The 27,129-nt window shown below is 43.9% G+C and overlaps 2 protein-coding genes across 2 annotated transcripts in view; both read left to right on the plus strand.

Annotated features, from left to right (window-relative positions):
* PIP5K1B (phosphatidylinositol-4-phosphate 5-kinase type 1 beta) overlaps positions 1-27,129 on the plus strand; it is a 184,328-nt gene that overhangs the window by 52,228 nt on the left and 104,971 nt on the right. The window lies entirely within an intron of this gene.
* PABIR1 (PP2A Aalpha (PPP2R1A) and B55A (PPP2R2A) interacting phosphatase regulator 1) lies at positions 3,702-5,183 on the plus strand. The gene has a single exon (XM_004591743.2). It carries the CDS (start codon positions 4,065-4,067, stop codon positions 4,896-4,898), a length of 834 nt encoding a protein of 277 aa, XP_004591800.1. The 5' UTR covers positions 3,702-4,064; the 3' UTR covers positions 4,899-5,183.

Here is a 27,129-nt window from a genome sequence, read left to right on the forward strand (position 1 = left end):
GTTTCACATTTGCTGAGTTCAGATTGAGAGGTGGAAATTGGCCTTCTCAGGTGCTTGGAGGTTTAGTAGCAAAATAGTGCTTTCAGAGATCCAAAGGCAAGTGTTAGTTTAATCTAATATTAGTCACAATGAAGCTTAACTATTGAGTAAATGTCTTGTTGTATGGCTTAGGAGAACCATGAATCTCAGCTCTTTAAGTGTGGTAGGTAATTCACAAACTGAAACCAGAAGGACAAACCGACTCAAGCAAAGGTTCGTGGATCCTGCCTCTGGAAGCATTCATTTGCAACAGGCTAAGCTACATTTATGGCATTTGTGCTTGAGTCCTTTCAGAGGAAGCAATAATTCAATATATCAAATGCTTCTTTGAGTACTCAGCAATGAACATTTTAGTTCTGCAAAAGAACGTCTATTCAGAGCTTCAACTTCTTGGCTAGTATGATACTTCAATTAATCTATCTGTCTAGGCCAGAAGGCATTATAATTAATATCAATATTCCTGGTGAAAGGAAAAAAAGTGTGGGATAGGCATTGTGGTATATGGGGCACAGCTGGCAACTCATAGGTGTGCCAGCTTGTGGCCTGGCTGTACCACTTTGATTCAGTTCCCTGCTAATGACCTGGGAAAAGCAGTGGAAGATGGCCAAGTACTTGGGCTTGTGCTAGCCATGTGAGAAGATCCAGATGAAGATCCTCGCTCCTGGCTCAGCTTGGCTCAGCCTTGGCTGTTGCAGCCATCTAGGGAGTGAGTCAGTAGATACAAGATCTCTGTGTCTTCCCCCGCAGCCCCCCGCGCCACTCTCTGTAACTCTTTCATAATCTTTTAAAAAATTGTAAAAGTAGAGAGCTCTTAGAAGCAGTCTAGGAAAGCCAATTAGGCTGGGCTTTAAATAATAGCCTTTTCTGCCCTTTGGAGCAGAGTTATGTTATTGGTCCATTTGTTTATTCATACACTAATTCAACAGACTTATTGAGCACCGCAGGCCAAGCCCTGTTCTAGATACTAAGCATGCAGCATGAATCAATACAAAGGCCTTACCCAATCTGGGGGATAAAAGGCCAAAAAAAAAAAAAAAAAAAAAAAAAAAACCCACTCATATATGTCATATGGTATCTGAGAGGAAAACTAAAGCCAGACATGGAATGAAGGCTGTTGTTTGCCTCTCAGGGACCTTGAACAGGGACTGATATGGACTGGAAGAAGAATGGGAGGGAGTGGCTGCCCTGTGGGCCAGAACACAGGAAGGAAGCCTCTGCAGTTGGAAGAGACAGCGTAAGACAAGACCAAAGGACTGCTGGGATCCTCATCAAATAATGCTTCAAGGAGGCTATCCTAACTTAAGCTTTGGATTTTGAACAAAAAAGTGACAATTTCTTTTCTTTTTACCTTAAGTTTGGGAACAAGGGTAGAGATAGGAAAACCAGGTAAGAGCAGCTAACATAAAACCAAATGGCATACATGTTTTATTGTATGGATTTATCAACGACACTGTGCCATCTTAGTAAAGGTTGTAATTGTTTCTTATATAAGATTGGTTGAGCAATATCTGGCTCATATGAACCATATCAGTAATATGCAAATTAAGTCATGTGATAGCTATTTAAAATAAGTTCTATATTTAATGCTGTTTTTTGTTTACCTAGTACTAGCATTTTCTCCTGGACAGGATTCCTTCTCTCTTCTTTGTTCTTACTTAATGATATTGTACCAACCCTTGAGCTTCATCTGTCATACCTCCCTTTTCATCCTCTTTATTGTTGTCTTACAGAACAAAATCCATCTCCTCTTGTTCAAACTGTAGTTTTAAACCTTCCTTTCATCCTATAGTGAGACAATAGGTCCTCCTTGAACGCTTAGACAATTCAGAAAAAATAATACAGGTTTTTGCGTGGGGACCCAGATTCAGGTTGGTTGATTTTTGTTCTTCCTTGTGCTGACTGTAGGGCCTTTTACAACTTTTTATCCTGTTATCACTCTTTAAGCCACCACTTTCTACATCATTTCAGTAAAAAACAAAGTCTTGTGCTTTACTTCTCTTCTTTGGCCATCTACATTCAATCTGTCACTCCTAATGCTCCTACTTCGAAACACTTCCCCTAACCCTAACCCAACTATCTCCTTTCAGTGCTACTGCCACCCAACTTGCCTCTCTGTGTCCACGCTGGCCCTCTTCCAGCCTGTTTTCCATACAACTACACTGAGGTTTAAAACATCATCTGGATAGTATGACTTCCTTGCTTTCCACTGCCCAGTACTTTCACTGGATTTAGAGGGAAACCCAAACTCCTTCACTCTCCCTTCCTGCCTCCTTTTGTTTGCCAGCCAACTCATCAATTCAGGGCTACTTGGGCCTTGGCTCAGGCTGCTCTCTTCTGGGACTGCTCAGGCAGAGACGACTTTCTTCCCCTTCCAGCTCAGCTTGAATTGCGCCTTGCCTCCTAGAAGTTGGTCATGTTTTGTTTTTTTTTTGTTTTTTTCCCTAAGGCTTACCGCTATCTGAATATAGCCTGTTTATTGACCCACACCCACCCCTGGCCCCTGGGGAAATGAAATGGTCTTGTATAGGGCCCATTTCCTAGCAGTGTTTAGCTTGTAGAAGCCACGCAAGAAGAAACCTTCAATGTTTGAATGAATGAATACCAACCCACTTTTACAAGAGATAAATGCTTGTATTAGCTACAGGAGACAAAAACCAATGTTGTTATTATCTAATATGAAGACATACTCGTTTTCTTTTCATTTAAACCCTCATACTGAATGAATATTAAGCACCTCTGCATGTGCTGGGAATAATTAAATAAAATCATAATGCAATCACAGGCTTTAATTTTTATTTATATATTATTTTCTTTTTTTAAGATTTATTTATTTTTATGACAAAGTCAGATGTACAGAGAGAAGGAGAGACAGAAAGATCTTCTGTCCGATGATTCACTTCCCAACTGAGTGCAACGGCCAGTGCTGTGCTGATCCGAAGCCAGGAGCCAGGAACCTCCTCCAGGTCTCCCACACGGGTGCAGGGTCCCAAACCATTGGGCTGTCCTCGACTGCTTTCCCAGGCCACAAGCAGGGAGCTGGATGGGAAGTGGCGCTGCCGGGATTAGAACTGGTGCCCATATGGGATCCCGGTGCCTACAAGGTGAGGATGTTAGCCACTAGGCCACGGCGCTGGGCCCTATATATTATTATTTTCCATGCTACAGTTCCTCCTAGCTCTTCTCCCACCAAGTTCCCCTGCATTATTACAATAGTGTAGTCCTTTAGTAACAATTACAAGTCCAGACTTCTGCTATTTAAGTGTGTCGTGGCACTGTGTGTGTAGGCAATGGAAGAAAATCTAGCATCCCGTTGTCAAGGTATATTTAACTGTTTCACTGGCAGTCCTTTTTACTGCAAGGCATCTTCACTTCCCGCTCTATTACTTCCCTTTCTCTCCCCAACAGTTGTCCTGTTTTCTCTGCACACTCCCAGCCTAGCGCAGATGACCATCCTCTCTGGTTCTTCGGTTGTTTCTTGTCTCCCACACTCTGTGCTCCGGCCTGCAGCCAGGCAGGGAGCTTTTCAGCTGCTGTTAACCCCACGATTGAAAACCTGTGGAGGTTCTGCAGCTCTAAGATCCACACCGTATCTCCAGCCAAGTCCGCCTTGGCTACCGGTCGGCCTCGCCCATCCCTCCTAGAAGATTCTACACCTCTGCGCTCCGCTTCCTTGTGGACGCCTTCCCTGGTCAGGCCGGGCCCCACTCCCTCACCAGACCCACCAGGGGCGTCCCTGCTGGAGCTCCTGTGCCTTCTGCGAACACCGACGCTCTCAGCCATTCGCCGGGGGAAGCTCGCCCGGGCCGGGCCACCGCCCGCCGCCCCGCCTCCGGCGCCCGGGCGCCACGATGACGTCCTTAGCAGGCGCCGCCGGCCGGCGCAGGGCGCCTGCGCGCACGGGGCGCGCCTGCGCGGACGGCGGCCCGCTGACAGATTGGCGGCGGCGGCGGCGGCGGCCCCGGACTGCGGGCATGGGCGTCCGCGGGCCCTGACGGAGCACCGCCCCCGCCCGCCTGGCCGCCGACATGGCTCAGGAGAAGATGGAGCTGGACCTGGAGCTGCCTGCGGGCGCGGCGGAGGGCGGCGGCGGGGCCCTGCGGAGGTCGAACAGCGCCCCCCTGATCCACGGCCTCAGTGACACCTCGCCCGTGTTCCAGGCCGAGGCGCCGAGCGCCCGCAGGAACAGCACGACGTTCCCGAGCCGCCACGGCCTGCTGCTGCCCGCCTCGCCGGTCCGCATGCACAGCAGCCGCCTGCACCAGATCAAGCAGGAGGAGGGCATGGACCTCATCAACCGCGAGACGGTGCACGAGCGCGAGGTGCAGACCGCAATGCAGATCAGCCACTCGTGGGAGGAAACTTTCAGCCTGAGCGACAACGACGCCGAGAAGGCGGCGTCCCCGAAGCGCGTCGACTTCATGCCGGTGTCGCCGGCGCCGTCGCCCACCCGCGGCATCGGGAAGCAGTGCTTCTCGCCCTCCTTGCAGAGTTTCGTGAGTAGCAACGGATTGCCGCCGAGCCCCATCCCCAGCCCCACGACCCGCTTCACGACGCGGCGGAGCCAGAGTCCCATCAACTGCATCAGACCCAGCGTGCTCGGACCCTTGAAAAGGAAATGTGAAGTGGAGACTGAGTATCAGCCAAAGAGGTTCTTCCAGGGCATCACCAACATGCTGTCCTCCGACGTGGCCCAGCTGTCAGATCCCGGCGTGTGCGGCTCGTCCGATACCCTGGACGGGAACGGCAGCAGTGCCGGCTCGTCCTGTAACTCCCCAGCGAAAGTCAGCACCAGCACCGACTCCCCGGCGTCCCCGGCGGCCTCCCCGTTCCTGCCCCTGGACGAGCTGCCCTCCAAGTGATTCCCTCGGACTTGGGGCGGGGGCTTTGTGAGAGAAACCAAGTTGTTGGAGCAAGCACTGAACTTTGTCAATTCATTTGAAGCTGTTTCCTACATTTGACTCTCCCCTCCCCTACTTTTTTTTTTTTTTTAATTTCCTGAAATGTTATTCTAGAGACCTTCAGTGTCAGGTTCCTGCGGATACCCTTGAATTCAGTGTAGTAATTTTTGGACGTTTTCCCGTACGTGTGTTGAGGCATACATCTTTACGCTGCTAATATGTCTAAATACATGTGTTATCCCTTGATTTTTTTAAATAATTGAGAGCTCTATTTATTTATGGGATTATTAAGTTCTGATGAAAAATATAAATGTTGAATTAATCAGCATAGTAAAGTGATGTTTTAAGAATTCCGTAATTCCTGCACACACTAATTTTAATGTTATTTTCAATGATTGCTTATTTCCGTTTGCTAAAGAACAGTAACTTACCTATTTATAGCTGTTAAAAACTGTTAGATATATCATGAATGTGGAATCCTTAGGTAGTGGATTTCCTGGGTTCAGAAATGGATAGGAGGGCTGATCGAAGAACAACTTAGGAAAGTTTGCAGCAAGTCTTTTAAGTATATGAAAGTAAACATAATTAAGAAAAAACATTTTCTGATGACATTTTAGTAGTAATGCTAGCAAGTCATACAAATATACGTAATCTACAGAAAATGAAAAATTTCTAATTCTGTGTTTTAACCAGAACGTCTTTTCTCTTGGGTGTAACCCTCAAGGCACTCCAGGACAGTGCCTTGCAGGTGTAAGCTGCTGCAGGTGACTGAGGCCCGAGTCCAGAGAATGTGTGGGGATCCTGTCTGACCTGCATCGGAGGCAGGCAGAGGTCTGTCCGTTCGTCAGTGTGCTTTAACACACCCACTTGTGCCTCGGCTTGAAAATTCCTGCCAATGAGTGGCCAGAGCAAATAAGTTGTGGCATATATATTTACACACACGTATATGTATATATATGTATATACTGTTCATTTATCATCTCCCTGTTTTCCCCCAGATTGGGAAGAACTGCTGTTTCCTTACCAGCAGGTCTTTCCTGCCAGCCTGCCACTCAACTAGGGCACCTTTGGGTAGACAAAGGTGCAGTGCGAATAGGGTTCCTGACAGTGAGCACCAGCTGAATTGTGACTTTTTGGCACTCTGGTTAAAGCTGGGGCTGGAGTTGATGACCTTGGAGGTGTCAGTTCATTAGAACTTGATGATTTGTGCGAGAAAACTCATCAGAGAGTCACAGGTAAAGCATTGTCTAATTTAGGTTTTCTTTAAGGTAGATGCGTGGAATGATGTTTTTCTTTTACAATGAAAAAAATGGATAACTTTTTAAAATTCTATACTCGCATAATACCTCCTATCTTTCCTTAGCCAGTTAGATAAAGGCAGACACACACAGAGTGGGGTGGGAGAAATATCTACGAGACCAAGGCAAAAGCACCCAATTAACTTTTCAAAGTTATTGCCTCCAGAGATTTTAACAGCGATGTAGAGTTTTTACAACTAAGAATAAATGGAACTGGTCAAGTCTGGACAGTTGTGTCACGATTCAGTGAGTTACATTAAGGGTCAGATTGTGTCCACTGTGTAAAACTTTTGGGTGGTGATGTTGGATTCCCAAATGCAAGCCTGTGTGAACGTGTCCCACTTGATACTGGGAGCCTTGACCTGCTTCCAGAAGTACTCCAACTTCAGCATCTCCGAAACAGAATGTCGTCAACTTCTCGCTTAACCCGATCCTGCCTTACCTGAGCTGATGCTGTGCTTCTCATTTGCTATACTAGAGACCACGGAAGAGTCTCTGATTTGCCCGTTTCGCTGTAGGCCACGTCCAGCTTAATCACCAAGTGTATCCACTGTGCTGCCAAAATGAATCCCACATTTCTCGCTTCATTGAAATGCTCTTGATTTAACTAGTGTTCTTGTATAGGTAATCTTCCTTATCTATCTTCTGCAAATTCTTGCATTTCTTTTTTTTCAAGATTTACTTATTTTTTTTATTGGAAAGTCAGATATACATATACAGAGAGGAGGAGAGACAGATCTTCTGTCCAATGATTCACTCCCCAAGTGAGCACAACGGCCGGTGCTGTTCTGATCCGAAGCCGGAAGCCGTCCTTGACTGCTTTCCCCGCCGCAAACGGAGCTGGATGGGAAGTGGAGCTGCCGGGATTAGAACCGGTGCCCATATGGGATGCCAGCACGTTCAAGGTGAGGACTTTAGCTGCTAGGCCACGGTGCCAGGCCCAACTTCTTGCATTTCATCTTCACACTGCATCTAGAGGAATCTTTCTGAAATACAGACTTGATTTTTGCTTTCCTGCTTGCAAGCGGTAGGCCTCCCCAGTTCCTGCTGTTTAGGGAGTGGTTTCTCCGGCCTCATGCATATAAAGTGCTTTGTGATCTGGCCATTTGCTAAACTATCTTCCCTTTTCTTCACCAACATCAGACTACTTCATATCCTGTAAATATCCCAGATTCTTTGAAGTGTCAGTACTTTCGGGTAGATGGTTTCTTCTCCCTGAAATGCATTCTTGTTCTTCCAGGTCAGTGCTTTTCTTCTGTTTATTACAAGTGAATGTCATTGTGAAGCATTATATACTTGCTAATTATTAAGTATTTCAAAATTGTGGGTAGTGATAGAGTAAAAAGAAAATGAGTCTGTCTTGCACTATCTGCAGTTATTCTTCCCTGCCTGTTAACAACTCTTAGCAATTTGGTATATATTGTTCAAGATGTGTTTGCTCTATGTTTTGCATATCCATGCATGAACTAGCAGGCCATGGGCCTTTCTTTCCCCCTAATTACTCACTGTGTCTCCCTGATTTTGATCTGTAGCATCTGCCTCTTTATTTCCATCTTTCCCAGGCTCCTGGACACTTTCATCTTTGGCCTCTGAGACAGCCTTGCAACCTGTGCTCACCATACTTCCTCACTTGGCGACCGGTTTGCTTTCTGTAGAGTAACTAAGGTCGTGCTCTTCAGTCTGCAGATCTTACCCGTACCTCTGCCATTTTAAGCTTTGTGTGGTTAGGTGTATATTCTATGCATTAATTCTGGCCTGAGAGGAGAGCTCTGGCCCTTGCCTCTTCTGCTTGTTTGGCTTGCTTGCTTTTCTTGTTTTATGATTTTTTTTAAAAGATTTTATTTATTTGAAAAGGAGAGACTCCATCTGCTGACTCACCACCTAGACAGCCACAGTAGCTGCACCAGAGCCAGAAGCTCTGTCTGGGTTTCCCTTGTATGTGGCAGGGTGCTTAACCCCTTGGACTCTCTTCCGCCGCTCTTTCCAGGTGGTTAGCAGGGATTTAGATCAGAAGTGGAGCACCTGGGATGTGGACCAGCGCCTGGCATGGCATACTGGCTGGCATCCCTGGTGGCGGCCTAGTGAGCTGGGGCACAACCCTGGCCCCACTTGCTTTTGGGGTACATTATATTGCAGGTCCTTTGCCAGATCATGTTCCTTGATGGGATGAATTGTTTGTTTCAAAAAGCGCACTCTTCTATATAAGATGGTAAATTTTCAATCAGATAAGGTTCTATGTTGCTAAGGGCAGTTTGCATTATGATGGTATTATTCATAAGATCAGTAATTAGAATGTAAGAGTTTAGCTCATGCACAACTAACAATTATCTTTAAAACATCAATTTTTTAAAAACCTGTTTTGAAAGTTTTTCATGTTGGTAATCTTTGAACTTTGCATGAGAAGTCCCAAGGCAAATATCAACACTTACTTAAGGTACTGTCTTCCCTACATGATAAGCTTCTGTATATTTTCCTCTGTGATGTTTGTTTAATACAGTGCAGTTTGAGAAAATAATGGTCACAGAACCCAAACTGCTGGATGGCAGAACCTGTAAGCATATGTAGGAGAGGAATTGTGATTGAGAATAACTGGTGTAAGGTGCCTGCCAGTTGTTCCTGCTGCTCAGTTGAGTCACATACTTGCAGCAAAGGGCCACTCTTGAGGTATTTGATAGTAAGGGATGGGTGAGAGCCTAAATGTAGGAGGCCAATAGGACTGAGAAGCTTTTCCTTATGAAAGTAGAAAACATGTGAAGGTCGAGGAGAGGTATTAGACCTGTTGGGTTACAGTGGGAATGGCAGGCTCAGAGAGTAAACTGGAGTGACCAAGCTTGGGGATTGGTTGAGTACTAGGTAAAGGTCAGTGAGTGCAGCCGTTAACAGTTATGCTCAGCGTTGTCATTGGAATGACTTGCTGAATGCTGAGAAGGGCGGCAAGGGTTCACAGCGGGCAATGGACTGAGCCCCCACAAAGTATACAGACATGTGTTCTCCAGAATCACCAAGTACCTCGCCAACTTTGCTGCCAGTTTTGTTGAGAGAAAGGCAACTCCTGAGTTCCACTTAATTAGGTAAGAGTTTGTATCAGACTACTCTCTGGCACCAAGACAGAAGAGTCCTAATGCCTTCTTCAGTTTGCATTTACATAGAGAATTTTTTAGAAGTTGAAATAGCTTTCATGTAACAAACACTGAAGTACTTGCTGTGTGTCAGGCATAGTTCTAGGCACTCGCTATTAGTGTTAATCCTCTCACCTGAAATGAATGATGTTACCTCGTTTTAAAAGTGAGGCAGTGGAAACACAGGCTGGCTTAGTTGCCCAGGATTCCAGAACCGGGAGGGAGGCAGCCTGTTGCAGGAATTAAAAGCCTGGAGGCAGGCAGTTGTGTGCACTATGTGGGTCTCGGTACAGTGCGTGGTGTGCTGGGCCGTCACCTCCCATTCTTGTGGCAATTGGTCTCATTATTGTCGCCCAGCATGGACTGGCCCAGGCAGCTTTGCTTTACCATCCCTGACTGATGAAACATCCCATGTTCACACTCCCACTGGGCCACTCTGCCCTTCAAAGTGGCCCATCGTATTATAAGGTAGAGGGTTTTTGTGTAAGAGAATCTTCCTCCATACCGCGCACCATTTAATTCAAGTCCAGCTTTCTGGGAAGTACAGAACAGGCTTTCTCTCTCTCTCTCTCTCTCGCTCTCTCTTGTTTAGGTGATTGCCCTGCCTTCACAGATCAGGAACTCTGCTCTCTTGCTCCTGACTGCTGATTCTAGATTTTAGAAATGTACTTCCTCTGTGAGGTAAAGCCATCATTTCTTCGCAGCCCAGAGTTTCACAAGAGCCGACTTCCTCCAAGATTGTGTTTGCCTTCCTGGGTGGGAGGCAAGAGATGGACTAACACTGTGAGTTTTTGCTAATAATAGTAAAAACTAGTGCTAATATTTTCTGAGCATGTGGTGTGAGAGACCCGATTTTTAGTACTTTTTTCTGTGAGTTTATTTCATCCCAATCACGCTGTGGGGGCAGATGCTATGAATATTCCCATTTGACTGATGAGAAAACAAATTCATTTTCTCAAGACATCACAATTTTTCATTTTTTGTCCTCTTTTGAATGTTGGTTGTGGGTTGTGTGTTTTTTGGTTTGAGTGGTTTTTGTTTTTGGGGTTTGTTTTGTTTTCTTGGTCTTATGAGTATGTATTTTCTGATTTGTTTGTTCAGAAGAAGATACTGAAGGACCAGCCTATGCTGTCAGTGCCCTGTGCTGCACTTCTTTCCGTTAGGAAAAACATTAAGATTGTTTTCCTTACTAATAGACTTTTTAAAAGATAAGGAAAAGAATCATGAGTTCTCAATTTCACATATTTTTAAGCTGCTTTGCCACTTGAAATGGTAAGGAAAACCAAAACCTTATTTTAGATTATTTTTTTTTACTGAATCATCTGTAAATACACACACATTTTACTCTTTGTTGCATCTCAGTAAAGCAGGATGCCTGGTTGTTCATTGATGATCATCCCTAGGGACACAAAGGAAGAACTGGCTGGAACATTCTCCCCTCTCCCACCTTTCTATTAAAGAAAAAGTGACAATTCAGTACGTGATTCACAATGAAAGAGTAACTAAAAAAATACAGACTTGCCTTGGTGCAAAAAGCTCTACCCAGAGTTGCATATTACAAGGAATTAAACCCTTAGGGAACTTTTTAAAAAACTTTCAAGGGGATCACTTTTGAGTAAAGGGCTTCATGAATACATTCTGGAACTGAGGACTTACAGTTACACGGAGTCACATCCTGGAGCAAATCAATCTCCTTGGTTGCAGAAGGTCCGTGTCATTTGCAGAACTTCAAGGAACACTTAAAAGTCACTTCAGGGCCCGGCGCACTAGTCTAGTGGCTAAACTCCTCTCTTCGCATGCATCAGGATCCCATATGAGCACCAGTTCTAATGCCAGTGGCCTTGCTTCCCATCCAGCTCCCTACTTGTGGCCTGGGAGAGCAGTCTAGGACAGCCCAAAGCCTTGGGACCTGCACCCAAGGACCATGGAAGACCCAGAAGAGACTCCAGGCTCCTGACTTCAGATTGGTGCAGCTCCAGCCGTTGCAGCCACTTAAGCAGTGAATCAGCAGACAGAAGATCTTCCTCTCTGTTTCTCCTCCTCCCTAAATACCTGACTTTCCAATAAAAATAAAATAAATCTTAAAAAAAAATAAGCTGAATTAGTTCCAAATATCCTTTTAAATCCGTAATTTCTATACAGTGCATGTCTGTGCTCTTTAAGAATATTGTTCATTAACAAATTTGGAAGCAGGGGGACTTGAGAGAAGAGGGAGCCTGTTGGTTTTACTTGCCTGCTGTGGCTTGTGTCTGTATCAATGTCAGGGATAATTTTGGTTCTTTCCCAGTCACCTACAGTGTTCCTCCAAACCAAAATAAAATTTAAGCCTGGGTCAGCAAGTCGTGTTGTGAAAGAACACAGTTAAGGAAGATCTTCTGTGCTCTAAGTAAAGTGTTTCATCGGGATACTGGGGTACTGCTTGCCTGTTGCTCTAAGGACAAAGAACAGTGTGACTGTTGCAGTGCCAGGGGAATCACCAGAACTTGGGAAGAACAATCAGTTGTTGAGGGTTGGTGTATTTTAGAAAAACAGGAGGAGGCGGGAGGGAGTGGGATGATGGGGAGTTTGGTGTTTCTTCTGACATTGGCCTTGTTCTCTTGGACTGTCAGTGTGAGCTCCTGGTGGAGTAGAGGCTGACACTGAGGATGCTTGGCTTTGTGAATGCTTATTGACTCTTCGTTTCATTTCATTTAAGGTGTTGAACTTGAATCAGTATGTGCTGAAGAATTTCCCTGAGCTTCTTTCCTGTAATGGTCTCTTCTATTTAAGACATTTATTTGAAAAGTGGAGTTTCAGAGAGAGATTCCACCTATTGGATTATTCCACACGTTGTTGCAACTGCAAGGGCTGGGGCAGGACAAGGCCAGCTGTCTCCTATGTGGGTGACAAGGACCGAGACACTTTTGCTATTTTCTGCTGGTTTACTAGGCACATCAGCAGGGAGCTGAATCAGAAAGGGAGCAGCTGGGACTCAGTGGGTGCTCATGTAGGATGCTGGAACGGCACCTTATGTGTGGGGGTATCCCAGTGCTGTGTTCTCTTCAGTCTGTGAAAACGTGGTAAGTAATTATAACAGCAATACTTGTCAGGTTGTTCATTCATCTAGTCAAAAGCGAAAAGTCTAAAGAGTTTTTCCACTTACCAAGGTGTGCTACATTTTGAACTCTGAATTAGAAATCCTGTACATGTTTATGTGGCTTTTTTTTGAAGACCCTGTACACTGCTTTCTAACACTTATTTATAAAATGCTAAACTGAGTAGGTTACTCCTAACTTCACAATTAGATGCTGCAGGGTGAGCAGAAGAAGGCTTCCTCTGCCATGTGTTCCTCGGATCCCAAGACTTTATCACATTTATAGTTGTGTTTACATCGAGTGTGTGAACTAACGCATGGATGAATAGATAAACCAATGGCATATGCTGTTTTTGTTTTCTTCATTTTGCAGTATCTATGGTGAGATTTTTTTTCTTCAATTGGCAATGACAGGGCCATTTAGAAACTGATTTCACAGCATTTATTAAGCACTGACTGTGGCACACAGTACTTCTAAGGGGAAGGAATATGGTTAGATTCTTAGGCAAGTGTAGTCACGTGGCTAAGCTCCTTACAGTTTGCTAATGGACTAGAAATTCATCCATTAAACAACTCTGATTATGTGCCACACACTAGTGTACAGAACAGACTTTTGCCTTATAGAACACACTTCGCTTAACTAATTCTCACAGGGTGAGGGGAAGCAATAAACAACGTAACAAATAAGTAGATGTGTGTGTGTGCGTGTAAGAAGGTCACTATCCGAGCCCAGCACAGTAGCCTAGTGGCTAAAGTCCTCTCCTTGCACGCACCAGGATCCCACATGGATGCAGGTTCATGTCCTGGCTGCCTCACTTCCCATCTAGCTCCCTGCTTGTGGCCTGGGGAAACAGTCAAGGATAGCCTAAAGCCTTGGGACCCCACACCCATGTGGGAGACCTGAAAGAGGCTACAGGCTACAGGCTCCTGGCTACAGATCGGCTCAGCTCTGGCTGTTGCGGCTATTTGGGGAGTGAATTAGTGGACAGAAGATCTTCCTCTCTGTCTTTCCTCCTCTCTGTATATCTAACTTTTTTCTTTTTCATTTTCTCAGCGACACATTAGTCATTCAATAGCATGTTATTTAACTTCAAGGCATTGTTCATTTCTTTTTTCTCTCTGTTATTGATTTTGTTTTGTGGCTTTTCATTTAAGGGGATATATAGTAACTGTGTAATGGAGACTATCATATCTAGTAGCATGTTATTTAACTTCATGGCATGATAAATTTCTATTTTACTTCCTGTTGTTGGTTTTGTATTGTGGCTTTTCATTGAAGATTTAAGGGGCTATGTAGTAACTGTAATGGAAACTATCATATCCAGATGTGAAGATACAATACAGTATACATCTTTACTTCCAGGCCAAAGATGGACTCCCAAGGAAACTGTTTACTATATCTTGACAATAGGATGATGGACTCTCTGCCATTGTCCATGCCCGCAATGATAATATAATATAATATAATATAATATAATATAATATAATATAATATAATATAATTTTTACAAATGTAGAAAGGTCACTGTCTACAGCAGTTATTGATGCTGAAATGTATATGCCAGTGAAGGGTTGCTTTGGGCTATGACTATGAGTGAGGCAGAGAACCTGCGATCTGTCTTGGCCTCTCGCTGATTGGTAGGGAGCAGTCAGTATCGGGGCACCAATTAGCTAGCTCATCAGCAATCTACATAAGAGATGTTGGTGGCTTGGATAAGTGGCAGAAAGGGAGGTGGGTATGTGGTTAAACTCTAACATTGAGAAATTAAAGCCAACAGATTTTGCTGGCAGATTTGGGTGGCCTGAGAGAAGGTTCACCTTGAAGGCTGTACACTTCAGCCAAGGATTAGAGGTGTCATCCACTGAGGTACGGAAGTTGGTGGACTGAGTAGAATTTTTCCAGGTAGCAGAAGGTTGCTGAATTTTGAACATGTGAAGTAAGTGATCTTTGTTAGTCAGGTGGATGTCTCAATGAGATGTTAGAAATCTGGAATGTTACAAGTCTGGAGTTCAGGACAGAGGCCTGGATGGGAAAAGCAGTGGGGACCCATGTGCCTCAGAGAGCATGGCTGAGATCATGAAAAGGCAAATGTTTGTCAAGAAGAGAACAGATACGCAGATGAGGCAGCCTGAAGGCTGGAAATGATGTGGGATTCCGCTAGATTCCTGAGGTTAGAAAGAAACTAAACCAAAAGGACCTCACAGGAACTGTTCCTTTTTTTTCCCCTGGACACATGCACAAACATGAGAGATTTTATTACAAACATGAGTGAACTATTCAATTGCAAGACTAATTTTTCCACAAATTTTTCTGTTTTGTTCTCTGTCATCTGCTTTGCCTGATGTTTTTTCTTTTCTGCTTATAAATTGAAACTGAGTTCCAAACCCATGACAATTATTTCTCTAAGTTTGCCCCGGTTTCTTAACCCAGACACATTTTCTATTCAGTGAGTACTGTGAATTTTTGAAAAAAGTAGTTCATCATCCTCAGGTTTTACATAGGATTTTTTTTTATTTCCTTATTCCTTTTCAGAATTGCTGCTGCATCTTGTAAACCAGATCTGTCGGTGCCTCAGGGTGAGTGAGGGTTTCAGGGCTGTGCTTGTCTCTCATTTCTGGGTGATTTCAGTGGAAGCCATGCCAGGGAATGGGGTAGGCAGGGTGAGGAGGAGGCGGAAGTTGGAGACCTGTCTCCTGGACACTTTTTAAGATTTACTTGTGTATTTGAAAGAGACAGTGAAGGAGAGAGAGACAGAGATCTTTCACCTACTGGTTCACTCCTCAAATGCCCATAACAGCTGAGGCTGGACTGAGCTGAAGTCAGGAGCCTGGAACTCCCTCTTTGTTTGTTAACCCAGTACTTGGTCCATCACTAACTGCTTAGAAGATGCCATTGCAGCAAGCTGAATCAGAGGCAGAGTAGCAGAGGCTCTATATGGGATGCAGATTTTCAAAACAGCAGCTTAACCAAAACACTGTAACCGTGACCCTGTCCCACAGATTTAAGAACACCATTGTTTCCATCTTTCATAGCTATAACAATTTGAGACCTCTTGTTTTCTAACTTAAAGTATTGCATGTTATCATGAGCAGCCTAGTGAAATATTTAAGAAATTTATATTTTGACATTGAGACAAAGTTATTTGTGTTTTACAATGGCATAAAATGTCTTTATAGCATCACGTTGGTATAGAGTTGTAGAAATGCTCAGCATATTTGAACATCTTAGAAGAAAGGCGTAAAAGAGGTGACTGAATGATTCACTTTTTCAGTCAGTATTTGGTGAGTCTTTACTGTGTAACTGGTTTTGCACGGGGGGCTGGGGTAGCAAAGAGGAGACATCAAGTCTTTAATTTCCTCTTTGCGGACGACAAACATATGGGACTAACAAACCTGTAACACATTATAGTCTCGAGCTGGAAAATATAATGGATAGATTTCCAAGATGCTGTGAGAACCCAGAGGAAAGAAATATAGAGATGTCTACAGAGCAGAAATATGTGGGCACGTGTGTAAGCTGCAGAGGCATTCATTAGGGAGAGAAGGAGCACAGGGCTTCATTTAACGTGTGCAACAAACAACATAGGAGATGCAGCTAACAAGAATAACAGTATTCACTTTAAACATAAAGATTAATTCTTGGTTCAAAGTGGCTTTTAAATTTTATGTTTTTATTTCTTAATAATTTTTTAAAACATAAAATAAAATAAATGGTTCTTTTTTTGGAAATTGTTTAAACCATTTGCTCCTGAAAGATGAGATGAAATGGCTATGACTTAACAAGACATTCCTGTAACTCATATTTCAAGGGCATGATTCTTTTCCGGCCTTGCAGTTCATTGCTTAGAAATGGTGGCTGTGGATCCCAAAGAGATTGAAAGATACAGCAGACAAAGCAAAGGTAGTTCATATTATCTGCTAAGTTTTTTGTGCCCTTTGTAATACTCCAAACTATGATAAGGTGCATATACACACCTGGTGTTCTTAGCGTTGGAAAAGCTTTGGGCTGTACACACTAACATTTCAAAGTTGATTTATAGTGGAAAGACTACAATGTAAGAGAGCCACCAAGGTCTTATTTAAATATTTTCCACATTAAAAGAGGCATGTACTGCTGTTGTCTTACTTCGATGATTTCTAAATACATGAATTTTCATCCATATTAGTTTTGTTTTTAGTTCCCTGTTGAGTTCCACATAATAGCCACTGTGAAATGCTTGAAGAAAATAATCTACTGAAGCCCAGATTTAAATTAAATCTCCTCAAGCACAATGACCCCTTTATTAATTTTGAGCTTGCTTTATAAGGAAGAAATTTTTTTCAAGGTTAAGAAGCCTAATTAGCAAAAGTCTGGAGAGGGATACGAGGTAAATATTTTCTGACATTGAACTTAACCACTTTATCTATACTTATTGTCAGGCATTGAGCCCTGGACTCCTGGAGTTGATATTAATCCTCTGGGAAATAGCCACCCAAAAAAGCAGATAAGAAATCACTGCCAATTATAATAAATGTCAGGAAGGAAATAAACAAGGAGCTGAGAGCTTGAACAGTAGAGAAGCACTTGCTGGATAAAGTGGTCAGGGAGAAACACCACAGGAAAAGAAGGTCCTCATGCAAGAAAGAGGTGGGCTGTATGGAGCTGTTGAAACCCAGAGGCAAAGAATGGCTTCAGATGAGGCTACAGAGCAAGGCAAGCAGCAAAGAGCAGCTGTCCTAGACCAAGGTGAAGACTTCAGATTTTATTCTAAGTACAAGAGGAGGACTTGAAAGGTTTTTGCCTAAGAGCCTAACCTGAACAGATTTCCTGTTTAAGATCATTAATGCCTCATGGAACATGGAAGCTGGGGACCAATCACAAAGCTGATGTGTCAGGCTCAGCAGGAGATGTTGATAACTGGTTTGGGAGTTAACCATGTAGATGGAGAAGAAGATGGTTTGAGAAGTCAGGTGGATTTCAGGGAGGGTGTGACGAAGAAGGAAAGGGGAAAAATTCAATGTGACTCCAAGTTCACTGACTTGAGTGGGAAGGGGAATGAGGTGACACTGAGTGAGCTGCGAGAGTCAAAAGAGACAGGACTGCAGGGACTTCTGAGTTTTGTTTAGGGCATATTATGTCTATTGAGCTTCAGATTAATCTCAAAGGGAAGTGTCATTTGGACTGGGTAAAATTGTGTAAGACAATCACACTTCCTCTCAATATGTTTGTTGGCTGAAATTTAAAAAGCATTCGGAAGAATTGTGTTTATCAAATCTAAGTATTAATACTGGAACTCAGTAGTTCATATCCTGTGTTTATCAGGGACTCAATTTATGGCACACAGAATTATGCAAATGAATTGTATCCAAGAGCTTTCCTTGCAGAAGCTTCCAGATTCATGCCAGCCCTTTCTTTTTCACTTTAGTTTCTCTATGAAATGTCCAGAAGTGTTGTTGTTCTTTCCAGAAGTGTTTTCTGTTTGTTCCAGAAGAAGTTTCCACTGTGTTTTTCCAACTCCATGCCTTTACAGTTGTGGCTCCTGGGTCTTGGAAACACTCATTTCTGCCTTGCTCTGTGTGAGTTGTTTAAGATCCAATTCAGGTGCATACCCCTCCTAAGGGGAGCCCCCCTGGAGTCTAGACTGTGTGCCCTTACTCCGGACTCCCTGGAGTCTCTTGTGTATACCATATCTAAGTACTGATTACTTCTGAAATTGCCAGTTTTCCCATTTGTTTGCCTACTGGCTTTATGCCCAGATAAGAGGAATCCCTGCCCTCTTTTCCTGATCTGGGTCTTGTACGTTCCCGGATCCCACCTTGGCCCTCCACTGACAGTATCCTCTCATGTAAGCCTGAGAATCTACAATTGGAGCCTGTGTAGCCTCTTCTGAGACAAGCTCCACATAACCAAAATCCCACAATTCCAGCATTCCCTGCCCAAGTGATATCCCTGAGTCTGCTTCCAGGGCATACAGCATCTTTCCCAGAATGGACCACACCACAGTGTATTCACTCTTGAGCAAGAAGAATGGAGAGCGGTGTTTTCCAATGTGCAGACAGCGCTCAGCTTGTGCACAAAAGGCCTTGGAGACAAGAGACAAAGCAGTGGGGTCGATGAGAGGCCATGTGTAAGGGGTTTAGGGGAAAGCCTGTTCTATCCTAAAACATGGGTGATCTTACCAATCTAAATTCAAAGACGTATGGATGATTGCATTTTCATATACTGATAGCACATTAGCTGGAAAGCAAATTAGTAAAACAATCCCACATACAATAGCATCGAAAAGTACTAATAAACTCATCCAGGAGGTGAAAATGTCACCCATAAGAATTATGGCATTGATGAAAAGAATAGATAAATGGAAATCCATTTCATTTTCACAGATTGGAAGACTTAACACTATAGCATGTTCTTACTACCCACAATTCCCTACAGATCAAATAGGGTCCCTGTAAAAATTACACTTTTTTATAGAGATGGAAAAAACTCCATATTGAAGTTATTAGTGAGCCAGAAATGAGCTTAAGTGGTTAGTGCAAACTTGAGAAAAAAACTAAGCGAAGCATTTCACTTACTGATCTTGAAATATAAGGAGAAGACATTTGACACAACAGCTGGGGTGACAGCCACATCCCTTCTCAATATGCCTGGGTTCAAATCCCAGCTCCACTTTGATTCTGGTGTCTTGCTAGTGTGCGCCTTGAGGCAACTTGTGGCCTTGACACCTATGTGGGAAATCTGGATTCAGTTCCAACTTCCTGGCTTGCTTCAGCCTGGTCCAGCTCTGCAGTGGCGATGTGAAGAATGGACCAATGGATGGGGAGCCTGTTTCTGCCTTTGCCTTTTGAATAAGAATGATATGTATGTGCGTGTATGTGTAAACAAAACTGCAATAATCAAAGAGTATGGAACTGACATAAAGTAGTCATATAAGCCCACACACCCATCTATTGACTGAATTTTGACAAAGATGCCGGAAATTCACGAGGGAAAGATTTTGTCATCAAATGCTGCTGGGAAAATTGGGTGACACTGAACCCTTATTTTATACCATATGCAAAAATAAACTGAAAATTGATTGAAAACTTCAATGTAATACCTGTAACCATGGAACTACTGGAAGAAAATATAGGAAAACACTCTATGACGTTTATCTTGGTAGTGGTTTCTTGGGTGACTCCGAAACTACAGGCAGCACACACACACACACACACACACACACACACACACACACCACTTAAGTCAGATAACATCAAGCTAAAAAGCTTCCGCATTACTACAATTCTAATCAACAGAGTTAAAAGGCAACCTGCAGAATAGGAGAGAATATTTGCAAGCTGTATATCTGATCAGGAATTCGTCCAACATTGATATGAACTCCTACAATTCAGTAGCAAAAGAAAAAGTGGAAAGACTTTTAAATAAACAGAGAAATTAAGTAAACTTTTCTCCAAAGAAGGTATACAAAATCCTGGCCTTCCCACTGCAGTTCTTTGGAGGAACTGAAGATTTGTGATGCTAATTGGGGGAGGTACGGTGGGCAGCAGTTGCTCAGTTTAGGACAGTGTTTTCTCACCTGGCTTCTGGAAATATAGGGGGTGGATTTTTTTCTTACATGCCTACTTTTAAGGTCTGTATTCAGCCTTTATCCCAGCATCTAGCATAGGTCCTATGCATGCACAAGATGTTCGCAAAATGAAAGAATAAGCCAATATTCCATGGTTCCTATGCAGAACAGTCTTGAGATGCATAGATTCTACCTATCTCTTCTTACTGATTTAAAATTGTCCTTGTCCTTGAAAAGTTATCCAAGCCAACTGTCCATGGATGGAGGGTACAGGGATGGTACTTTACAGTTCATGCTGTACATAAGGGTATCTCACTGGTGAGAAGATGAAAGTGATTTCCAACCCACCACTGGGCCACCAATCTTTGCACCTGTTGTTAGAAAGGAACTTTTTCTTTGCAGAGTTCATCTTCCCAGGCGAGGTGTTGTTTTTCACATTTATTAACAGAGTGGGATTTTGAAAATCAGAAAGAATGCTTTTTCATTCAAAAGAAAGTGTCTCCAGCTTTACAGGATCATGTGAGAGTGGAATATTTGGGTTCCCTTGCTCTGATTCTCTGTTATAGTTAAGTTCTTGAGAAGCTTAGCTGTAAGTATGCCAAGGATGAGATTATTGTCAGCAGTTTTCTCCACACAGTATTCCCTCCTTATCCAGAATGTCACCGGCTCTGATTTGAGTTGCCATGGGTCAATCATGATTCAGAAGTATTAGAAAATTGCAGAAGTAAGCAGTTCATGCATTTTAAATTGTGTGCTATTACAAATAGTTTGCTGAGATCTTGTACTGTCTTGTGGACCATATAAACTACATGTCTGTTAGTCACGTGGTTGCTTTGTTGTTCATCAGTTTGTTGCAACCGTTGTACAACATCTGTGTTCAGCAACTTTATTTTAATTTAATGAAAGCCCTAAAATATTGGAGTAATATTGCTGGCCATTCACATGTGTCAGAGTGAATCTTAAATATTTTCTTAAGGAAGAGGTAAAAGTTCCTGACTGAAAAAGGTAAGAAAATTGGTCATATGCCAAGATTGCTATAACCTAGGGTAAACACCAAAACACAGTTTTTATAGGGCATGGTATTTTCTGCAGCTTCAGACATACCCCAGAGATCTTAGAATGCATTCCCTGTTATTGGCGGTATCCACTGTGCTTGAATCTCCTTCCTCACGCAGGATTCCCAGACAGGAACATTTTGACTATAGTCTCAAGATTCCATGTCTGTTGCTAGGGCTCTCCGAGTTGGCACCTGCACCTGCCACATGGATGCATTGACCTGGTAGTGGTCTCAACCATTGTTGTTTCTGCCTTTTGATAAAGTGAATGGAAGTTGTGTGTTGATGGGTGGTTTGCTTGAAAATCCCAGAGTAAAGCTAAGAAGAACAAGCCTGGGCAGGAGAGAATTTAGCATTCCAGGGGGGCTTAGCAGCATTAACACAAGGGAAGGGACACATTTTCCCCCTGTTGGATTGCTAATCAGCATAGCAATGCTACATCTGGCATTTGGATTTCTCTCCATTGAGCTGAATTTATGAAATCTGGTCTTTTCTTGTGCCTTGTTGCTGAGGAAAGAGCACATGTATAGTATCGGGACGTCAGCTCAGTGGTAAGCTTTAAAACAATCTGCCAAGTGGTGAATTTGAAATATATTTCAACTGGAGATGGGATATTTTTCCTCCTATTTCCATCACTGTGGAAATGAGCACCTTATTAAAAAGATTATTCAGTTACCCCCCGTGAATTTTATGTGCCAATGAGAGGAGCAGAAGTGGTCAGGATGAGCTGAGATACACTGATGAGGTAAGTGAAAATCCGACATCGATTTTTCAGGTAGGGATAAAGTGGCCTTTCTGTCACAGCACCATGGGACCCAGCAGGGTTTGCAAAGACCGATTTGCTTCAAGAGAAGCCAAGCCCCAGGCTGGGACATCTTCATGCTTCACAGCAGGTACTGCCAGCGCCTCTGGGTTTCCTTTGCTCACTCTTGCTGTGTTGGGTTCTGACGGAACAGACGAGTTAGGGCTGCTGCAGGTGTGCTGCCTGTGCTAGTCTGGAAGCAAGATGGAGCGTGAGGTCAGTAGGAGAGCATGACAAAAGATGGGTTGATAGGTGCAGGCATTTTGTACATATAGTAGTTGTTACCATCTGGGACTCTAGCATGCCATGTCAGAGTTTTGGGGTGCAAGTCCTGGTCAAGTCTTGGCTGCTCCATTTCCAATCCAGCTCCCTGATAAAGCAGTGGAAGATGGCCCAAATGCCTGGGACTCTGCTACACACCTGGCAGATCTGGGTGAAGTTTGTGGCTTCTGGCTTTGGCTTGGGCTAGCCTTGGCCAAATGCAGCCATTTGGGAAGTGAAACAGCAGATGAAAGATCTCTCCATCTTTGCTTCCATCTCTGTAACTCAGCCTTTAAACTAACTAAATAAATCTGGGGCTGGGAAGTGGGGTGGGCAGGAGGAGGGAGAAGTGAGAGAAGGGTGTGATTGTGAAACTAGCCATCTGTGCCTTCTCCCCTACCTGTGTGACCTTGGGCAGGCCATTTTACTTCTCTGTTGCCTTCCTTTTTCCTGCAAGCAAGCAATGAGGATAACAGTAAGAAGGCTGTGACTCAGAGTTGTTGGAGGACTTAGTGAGCTCAGCACATGTGGCTAGAAATGTGCTTTATCTGCAGTTAGTCTTGGTAATGAGTAGGACTTGCTTGACTATGATCAGCGTCAGTGTGTTGACCAAGGGCTGGAAGAGCACAGCCAAGGTGTGCTGTGATCCAGGCGAGAGGCATGGGAGTTGTACACAGGGTCATGGAGAGGCTCATTCCAGTAGAAACAATCCTGTGGGCACGGGCCAGAGGCCGGCCCACCCCATTTGTGGCATAGTGAGCCCTCTGGATGGGAAGGAGCAGTGTGTCTACATATAAGCACCTTCACGTCGAGGGAGGGTCCAGGGCCCAAGGCATGGCCTGAGTGGTGCCTGGACCTCTCGTGCTCACGAGAAGTCACTGTCTCTTTCTGTGTGCCTTCTGATGAGGGCACCTGAAAATAGTAGCCATCATGCCTAATGTGTGATGTGTGCTCTCTGTGCCAGGGCCCTTGTGGCACTGTGTGTGGTGTGGGCATGCCTCGTGGCTGTTATGGTCCCTGTTAGTGACACCAAAGCACATGAATGTGGAGATTTGAGAAGGCCAGGCAGCTGGCAGTGAGGGGCTTGGTGGACGTTGAATCCAGGCAGTGTGACCATTCAGGTGCAGCTCTGCAGCAAGGCAGGTAACAGGTAGTGGAGGAGGTAATGACCTCAGCTCTGCTATGGCAGCTTGTTGATGCTGTGTTTATTTGCAATCAAGTTTGCCTGCCAGCATTAGAAACATCTAGTGCGTGATGGAGACCATTTTTTTGGTAGATGTGGGGAGGGATAATTCCTGGAGCCCAGTAGGTTGCTAGGGAGCCTAGCTAGATTCTACAGCAGGGCTGGAAGGTTGTCAAGCTCCGTCTGTCTGTCTGTCGAGAAATGCTGGGTCTTACCTATGAATTTTTTACACTCTAGTTACATTGCCCTGTGAATCTGAAGAGTCCTGGTTCTGTTTGACAAGTCCACCAACAGAACTCTTGGCCCCCCTCAGTCTCTGCATCATTAAAAGGAGCTCTCGGGCCCGGCTGCGTGGCCTAGCGGCTAAAGTCCTCGCCTTGAACGCCCCGGGATCCCATGTGGGCGTCGGTTCTAATCCCGGCAGCCCCACTTCCCATCCAGCTCCCTGCTTGTGGCCTGGGAAAGCAGGAGAGGATGGCACAAGGCTTTGGGACCCTGCACCTGCGTGGGAGACCTGGAATAGGTTCCTGGTTCCTGGCTTCGAATCGGCATAGCACCGGCCATTGCACTCACTTGGGGAGTGAATCATCGGATGGAAGATCTTCTTCTCTATATCTCCTCCTCTCAGTATATCTGACTTTGTAATCAAAATAAATAAATCTTTAAAAAAAAAGTTTAAAAAAATCTCTTAAAAAAAAAAAGGAGCTCTCGATGTGACTATTTTGCTGGTGTGGCCCTGGTGTTGGGCTGGAAGTGGCGTGGGTGACCAGCAGCAGGGAGAACTCTACTACATCTCTGCTGAAGCTTGAGAAGCCTGGTCATCACTTACTTAATGCCGCATTCTCAATCCCTGGCACAGCCCAGGCTGTGATGATGCTTTCAGCTCTCCCCTTGTCTTTTCGGTCCCCCTCCCCAACACGGCCGCAGCAGCTTCTAGGTCCACTCTTGAATCAGGTCTTCCCTCAGCTTTTCAGCTCATGTATTAGTAAACAACATTATTATTTTTTAAAAATGTTACTGGTGTCTGGCTCACAAGCCCTTAGCTGATGTTTCCTAGCCTGTTGTGTCTATCTAATCCTCAAGGCTGTGTGGTCTTCTGCTGATTTCCCCCTGCTGCACTCCTCATTAGGACAGGACAGTCTGCCCATCTTCCCAGGAGGACGATGGTCCTCCCCTTTTCCCCTCCCTCCCTCAGTCCTTCTCTTCTGTTCAGACATCTTATTCATTCTTCAAGACTATTACCCAGCTGTGACACAGCTGATCTAGCTACCGCTTTGTCATTGCCAGCATCGCATATCAGAGCACGAGTCAGGTGTCAGATGCTCTGCTTCTAAGCTTCCTGGGCCCCTGCCGTGCATGTACCATCTCAGCTGGTGGCTTAACCTGCAACACAACACTGAGGTGGAATTCATGGCTCTTGGTTTTAACCTAACCTAGCATGGGCTATTGTGACCATTTTGAGAATGAACCATGGATAGAAGACATATCTGTGTCTCTTTCTGCCTCCTTGTCTCACTCTCTCTGTTGCTATGCTTTTCAAATAAGTAATTTTTTTGGAAAAAGACCATTACCCTAGGCCAGCGCCGCCTCCCTTTCCTCTGAATTCCCCCTTACGGTCTTGATTGATAGCAATGCCTTACTCCATATATCTCAAACCTACAACAGCCGAATGTGTATCAGACACTTGGGAAATTGAACATTCAGTGATTAATACCTTACTTGTTATATATTTTATACATTATAACCCCTCTAAATTGCGATGAGCGAATGCTTGTTAGAGGCCAAGCCAAATACAAGAATTAACTCCTAGCCCTTCTAAGGACTTTCCGATCACTGCATGGATTTATGCTTTGGCTTCCCTTCCAGGAACCTTGATGTGTTTCCTCACCTAAAGAAGTTCTCACATATACATAGGCTCACTTAATCACCTCCTACTTGGGGAATTGTTTTCATACTGTTTCCCCAACTCAGACATTTGTGCAAAGGCTGTTGGAAAAGTTGGTATTAAGAGATAAGTTTACTTGGGTGCCAAACATTTAGAAAGCTTTGCTTTTTTTTTTTTCAAAATACACACTTTCTGTGAACTTCTTGAAGACCTTTCGTATGGATAGATTTCAAAAATTTTGACACCAAAATAGACTTATCTTCTAATTCTGTTTTCAGTTAACTTTTTCAGGTACCCACTTGTGTGGACTAGTTTGAAGCCACTTTTATTATTGTTGCCATTTGAGTTTAACATTTTTCTGGAACTATACAGACTTTTATTTATTTGGAAGATTAACAGAGTGAGAAATAGAGAGAGAGAGAGAGAGAATCTTCCATCTGCTGGTTCCTCACTAGATAGCTCTAACATGCAGAGCTGACCTGTGCTGAATGCAGGAGCTTCAGCTGGGTCTCCTCCACATGTAAGGATCCAACTGCTTAGATCATCTTATGCTGCCTTTATCAGGCTGTGAGTAGGGAGCTGGGTTGGAAGGGGAGCAGCCAGGGCACAAGCCAGTGCCTGTATGGGATGCCAGCATCACAGCTTATGGCTCACCTGCTGTGCCACAGAGCCACCCGCTAAAAGGGTTTTAAAAGAGGTTTTTGATTGGGCAAAGTGTTTCTCATGCTCAGTCTGTTTTGCTTATAGCAGCATGCTGCTGTCTAGCGGATATATTTCTTTTATGATCCTTCCTCATTATTGTCTGTGTTTTCTCAGATTGCCCAGCTGGTACAGAGTCCTTGGACATCTGGCGTAAAGGGCTTACCAGCTGTCCTTGGCATTGGGGATATATAGGAGATGTGTGAAGTTTTGCCTTTCTCAGCAGAAGATGAAAGAGACCCATGAATGTATGGTAGGCTGCTGCCAGAGGAAAGCCAAAAAGACTTGGTTGTTTCAGAGACCAGACAGGTTGCTGGTATTCATCGTTGGCTTTATTTGCATGTGGCTTACATTAAGTCATTATCATAACCGAATAATCCCTGAAGCATGTCTTCTTAGGGAAAAAAATAACTCAGAAATAAAAATGCCTACATTTTGTTTCTAAGTGACATAATGTGGTGAAGGAAAAGTGAGACATTGTACCATGAAGTAGAAATGCGCTAGTGTGACGTCTGCCCAAGGTCCAGTCTAGTAAAAACTGGAGAAGAGAAAAATCCCAGGCACACCCAACAGCCCAGCTGTGAGATGCTGTGTGCTCATCCCACATGTTGATGAGGGAATCATCATCGGGAAGAGACAGCATTCAGTGAATCTTCACTGTTTTCCAATACGGCCAGAGATGTGTTACTCTCCCAACATCCCCCTCCCGCTTGGATGTTACCACACTTGTCCTGAGTCTGTGTCTTCAAAATGAGATCCGAGGCAGGAGAAGATAATGCACTAATGGTTTCAAAGCAACACATCACTCATGGTTGTTTTCAAGTGTGAGTTCCTTCTGTCTCTTGTTTGCAGCGACTTGGTTTCAAAAGGAGTATGGATTCTTCTAACATGACCTTTGTTGGAAAAAAGTGAATTGAAGAGGTTCATTTCATGCTGAGCCTTTTGTCATCGCCATTTGTAGCTATTCTGTTTATTCACGTTGTGAGAGCCATTCTGAGAGTGGATGAATGTAATTTGGGGGAGAATAGAGAAGCCCTGCAATTTGTTTTGATTGGTTTCCAATTGGATTCACAGTGAGCAGGTGCCATCGTTTGGCTTCATTACATAAATATTAGATTCATGAAATGAAAATTTATTTAAATTATTTTCATCAGTAAGAACAGGAGAGCTTTATGTTGACAAGACACCGTGGTTCTAATTTTACCGTGGTTTAATTTTACAGTTCTAATTTTACAATGTATCACACATACATTGAGTGTCAGAACATTAT

This window comes from Ochotona princeps, chromosome 31 (genome assembly GCF_030435755.1).
Source record: "Ochotona princeps isolate mOchPri1 chromosome 31, mOchPri1.hap1, whole genome shotgun sequence".
Lineage (NCBI taxonomy): Eukaryota > Metazoa > Chordata > Mammalia > Lagomorpha > Ochotonidae > Ochotona > Ochotona princeps.